This window comes from Carassius carassius, chromosome 25, assembly GCF_963082965.1.
Source record: "Carassius carassius chromosome 25, fCarCar2.1, whole genome shotgun sequence".
In the NCBI taxonomy this organism is placed as follows: domain Eukaryota; kingdom Metazoa; phylum Chordata; class Actinopteri; order Cypriniformes; family Cyprinidae; genus Carassius; species Carassius carassius.
This window is the reverse complement of record NC_081779.1, coordinates 423,320-428,319: the sequence shown is the minus strand read 5'-3', so window position 1 is coordinate 428,319 and position 5,000 is coordinate 423,320. Positions and strand designations below refer to the sequence as shown.

General features: G+C 36.9%; 1 protein-coding gene across 5 annotated transcripts in view; it reads left to right on the top strand.

The window, feature by feature from the left end:
* The window catches only part of sema6d (sema domain, transmembrane domain (TM), and cytoplasmic domain, (semaphorin) 6D), a 17,862-nt gene that overhangs the window by 1,168 nt on the left and 11,694 nt on the right, over positions 1-5,000 (top strand). For 4 of the 5 annotated variants that reach the window (XM_059508909.1, XM_059508908.1, XM_059508907.1 and 1 more), the window contains 3 exons: positions 3,775-3,904; positions 4,402-4,516; positions 4,673-4,730. In XM_059508909.1, the coding sequence (XP_059364892.1) occupies positions 3,775-3,904; positions 4,402-4,516; positions 4,673-4,730 (303 nt within the window). Of the gene's footprint in view, positions 1-3,743; positions 3,905-4,401; positions 4,517-4,672; positions 4,731-5,000 lie in introns of all 5 variants that reach the window. The other variant, XM_059508911.1, reaches the window with a different exon arrangement.

The window sequence follows — 5,000 nt, the reverse complement described above, 5'->3', positions numbered from 1 at the left end:
AGAATGTAACAACTGCCACGAATCTTTTTTATAAAGAATTTTATATATATTTTTTAAATATCGATATTGCATTTTTGAGAATCGATACAGTATCACCAAACAAAATATCACGATACTCACGTGTATCAATATTTTCTTACACCCCAATCTAAATGAAAGATAAATGTAAATCTAAGTCTTGATCAAAATATTTGTGTAAATTCCATTAAACATACCTTTAATGGTAAACCTAAGTAGCGCAACAAATCTATAAGTTATTAGTGTAAATTACATAAACTGTACATTTAAAACGTTAAATGTACATCTAAAGCTTTACTATAAATGTTACTTGAGCTACATGTTTATTAGAGTAATTTAAATAAATCTAAAATATAAATGTTAGTCTTGAGCTACAAATGTATTAGTTGTTATTGTAAATTACATGAAACAAACTAAATCTTTAATATAAATGGTAAATCTACGTCTTGAGCTACAAACGTATCCGTTATTAATGTAATGTATTAATGTATTAGTGTTGGCCTTTATCTGTAGTGTGTCTTCTGCATGTTTGCCCTGTTGTTTTCTTCCTGTTCATCTTGTCTCTCTGTCTCTCTCTCTCTCTGTCTCTCTGTCTCTCTCTCTCTCTCGCTCTCTCTCTCTCTCTCTCTCTCTCTCTCTCTCTCTCTCTCTCTCTCTCTCTCTCTCTCTCTCTCTCTCTGTCTCTCGGCCCACTCCAGCATTCCAGGAACACTTGTAGAGTTTCTGTTGGTTCTCTGATCTCAGCACAGAGAGAGAGAAAGACTGAATTGACTCCCCCTGAATTCCACATCATGAAGGTCATTAGGGAGAAAGCTGGGGTTCGAGTCATAGTTTATCCCGGACCCTCACCCTAACTAACCCTAACACTGGGGTCAAAGGGAAAGTTTTCCCAGAAATGACAAATCTTTTGTGACTTGTTTTTTTTTCTTCTGCCGAATACAAAAGATATTTTGAAGAATATTAGTATAAATTAACCTAATTAGTTTTGACTTCTACTAAACAAAAAAAATAAGAAAATATAAAAGAGTGAAATATATATATTTATCTTCTGTTTCAAGTGAAAAGTAATCTGAACTCAACAGCCGACATAAAGTCTGGATACCAGTCTTCATTATATGAAAAGAGTGGTCAAATGAGTTTAAGATAATGTGAGAGTGTGTAAATTACAGTATTGTTTTTAAATGTAATTTTAACTCTTCATTTAGACAATGCATTTTCAAAAGAATATCTATTAACTATCAGTGCGTCTTAAAAATACAATGCTTGGGAGCCATTCATAAACAAAACACATTTAAAAACATATGAGTTTTTTTAAAAGTTGAACTACTTTTAATTAGACATTGCAAAAGATGCAGGATGTGAGCACCAAACATATCCATCTAGTGCACAGTTACATAAAAAAGAATAAAAAAGCAGAACGGTGGAATCCAAAAACACATAAGATCTGCACAAAAGATGCTTTTGCTTTTGAAAACGGAAGATGCAGGGCAGTGGAATGGGAAATTTATTTCAGTTTTTAAAAATGTAACCTCTTATAACTTAAGCAGTGCATTTTTATGATGCATTGTTATGTGCAAGACATTGCAATAGTTGTGTAGCCCAAGCTCAACAGTCAAAGACGTCCATCTAGTGCATGTTTAGAAAGAAAAAACAATGAAAATGCTGCGCGGTGGAATGCAAAAACACACTGTGTGTGAACGGCCCCTAACGCTGCATCTAGCATGTTTACACAGACCAACCGTTAAGGCCTTAAAACTGTGTTTATAGAGTAGAGTAACTACCACTGGATGCTCACTGGATATTTTTGGGTCCAAGAGTGCCAGTGCAAGTTAAAAGAGAAGGAAACATCAGAGACATGTCTGGGCTCTGGAAGGAAGCAAACGGCTGCTTTATGTCAAAGGTGCGGAGTATTTTTACTGAGAGCGTGAGAGCCGCTACAGATACACTTCTTCACGTCATAAAGGAATAGTCCACCCAAAAATTAAAGTGTCCATCTTTAGGCCATCCGAGATGTAGATGAGTTTGTTTCTTCATCAAATTTGGAGGAAAGTAGCATTGCATCACCTGAAACCACCTTGAGTCTCCTGTAAACTCTGTTCAATCATCGGCTGACTAGACAGCAGTCAAAAACTACAGACCAGAGAACGACTCCGACTGAAGTGTTCCTGGAAAAGAGCAGGACAGAGGAACATTCCCGAAGTGTTTACTATATCTCAGAGTCCTGTAAAATCTATCTCAGCACAGGCGATAGTATGTGGGTCTGGACGCAGCGTTTCTCTTAACACTGATAGTGTGTTAAAATACAACAGCTGAGTGTTTATTATATGACTTCTGTCTCTCAATTATTAAATGATTCTCAAAGTGCAATTTCAATCTGAGAATCTGGTGGGGAATAAAATGACCCTCTGATGCAACATCTCATCTCAGAAAAATGAGTCTGAAACCCTAATTAAACAACAATTTAATGTTGTTTTAGTATCATAGAGCTTTATTTGAGAGTGGACTTCTCTGTAACGCTCCTTATGATGACTTCAGTGCGTCACGGTCTGCTAAACTAATACAGAAATACTGGAGGAATGCATGCTGTAAATCGCAGGAGCTCTGGGACGTTTGTCTTCCAGCAGGACAGTGACCTGAAACATTAGCCAAAGCTACACTGGAATAGATTTAAGCCAGAGAGGTTGATGTCCTGGAGCTCAAAGTGCCAGAGCTCAGAAACGCTCGTTTGTCAAATGTTCCCATCCAACGTGACAAGAGATTTCACCAGATGAGCCCAAAGAAATCAGAGCTGCAGGAACATAATAAAACGTGTCAAATAAGCACTAAACGTGAACTCTTTCTCTGTTGTTATTGCAGTCATTGCTTTAGTAAGAATGTTTTCTTATCTGTGCGTTCATGAGCCCTGTATTTCCTCTTTGACTTTGTCTTGGAGCTCTTAAATGTGGTGTTTTTGGATGTGGTTGCTCTGTTTTTGGTTGTTTTGATCTGGTTTTGACTGTATTTAGTCGCTGGAAACTCAGGAATGAATAGCAAATTTCACAAATTAGAAATGGCAAGTTACACACTCTCAATATTTCTTAAACATACTCTTCAATTGCAAAAATGCCAAAAATATATATGTATATTTTTTGCATTCTGTAGAATAAATATTGAGGTGTTTCCTCTCTAATTTCATGCCAACTGTCAGATGCTTTTATGTGTTTATCTTTTTAAGAGTAAATGACACTTAAACATTTTGTATAGTAATCTGTGTAATTGGTTCTCTGTGGTTTATTAATTGCCTGAATGTTATAGTTAATTACAGGCCTGTAATGCAATTTAATGAATGGAGAATTCAAGCATTTTAGCTTCTAGTATATAAATGTTTTAATTCAATAATCCTGTACAGAAGAAAATCCAGATTATACCCCCATCTCCTGTGTCCCGCTTCATCTGTCTAATGGAAGATTAGCTCTGATTAGCCATTAATTAGCTAAAGTGTCTCCCACCGACACACACTCAAAGCAAAGCCTCTTGGCAGATTAGCTTCAGGTCGAATCAGTTTTTAAATCTCAGATTGTTATAGGATCATTTAGTATCCAAGTCCATTCAAATCTTATGAACATGTGCTTTGATTTACCAGTCCATCACAAAAAAAAATGCTCCATGCGATTTTGTCTTTGATTTATGCAGCATCCATCTTTGCGTTTCATCACATTCAGAGTCAGACTATGATCTCACAACAGCTTTTCTGTCTGCGTCTGGTTTCCTTTGCAGATGATTGACAGGTCATGGCGTTACTCTGTTGTCGTGACGATGGTCTCTTTAGCCTGGCTCCTCCCAGTCATTGCTTCTGCCACGCCCTTTCCCAGGGACCTGCAGCCAATCAGTGTGGTGCGTCTGGAAGGTGAGTCACATGACTGACAGGATCTCTGAGAGGAGTGATTGTGTTTATTGCACTCATGTCTGTGTGATATTATGATGTTTGATTGTGGACGATCTGGTTTTGAAGAAACAGTACAGCGCACATTGATTCATTCAGTCACAGTTCTGGCATCTCGTCTCAATTCAACACATACACTAACATCAGATGTTATTATATTATTTTCATGTGCTTTAAAGCCTTTCGGTTAGACTTCATTCTCATGCTGTTCTGATGTGCACTTTTTCTGAGCGTGTTCACCTGAAGCGTGCGCACACTAAAGATCCTGGAAAACAGCACTGAATTCGTAATCCTTTGTGTCTGTTTTTTGTGTTTTTCTCTTAACTATAATAACCCTGATTCCAGACTTTACCTAGAAACGAAGAACAGCAATTGATCAATGAACACTGCTTGTATTTTATAAAGGAGAGTTGAGTTTGCTCCGATCTGTTTGTGAATGAGTTGTCTCTCGTGCTCCACAGACTCGCACCTGTATCCCAGTTTTCAGGGTCTGGTGTTTAATAACGGCTCGGAGCGTCTGGGTCTGGACTATCAGCTCATGATCCGGATCCAGCACATGCTGTACATCGCTGCCAGGTATTCAGTCCAAGATCAGGCTGTTCACCAAAACACATGCCTGGATTGGATGGCTTTTCAAGAAACGTGGTGCTAGTAGACAGTGATATATTTTAAATGAATACAGCTGGAGAAACACAATGTGACATTTTTTTCTGGTGTTTTTCTCCTGTTTAGAGACCATGTATTTGTTGTGAATCTCACTACTGCAGTCGATAAAATCATCCCACAGCAGGTAACACACAGAAAACATGGACCTCATGATGATAATAATACAATTATTCAAACATTATCTTTTAAGCAATATCTCACACTTTTTTTTCCATGTTTTAATTTTATTTGTAAACCTTCTGTTGTGCAGCATTTAGTTTACAAAAAAAAAGAGAAAAGTAATATTTAAATCTGCATTTCAAAAGATAATTCAATTGTTAATGTTTTATGGTTTCATTTTATTATTAATGTTTATGGTAATAAATTTGTATTCAAATTAAAACAGACAACACAG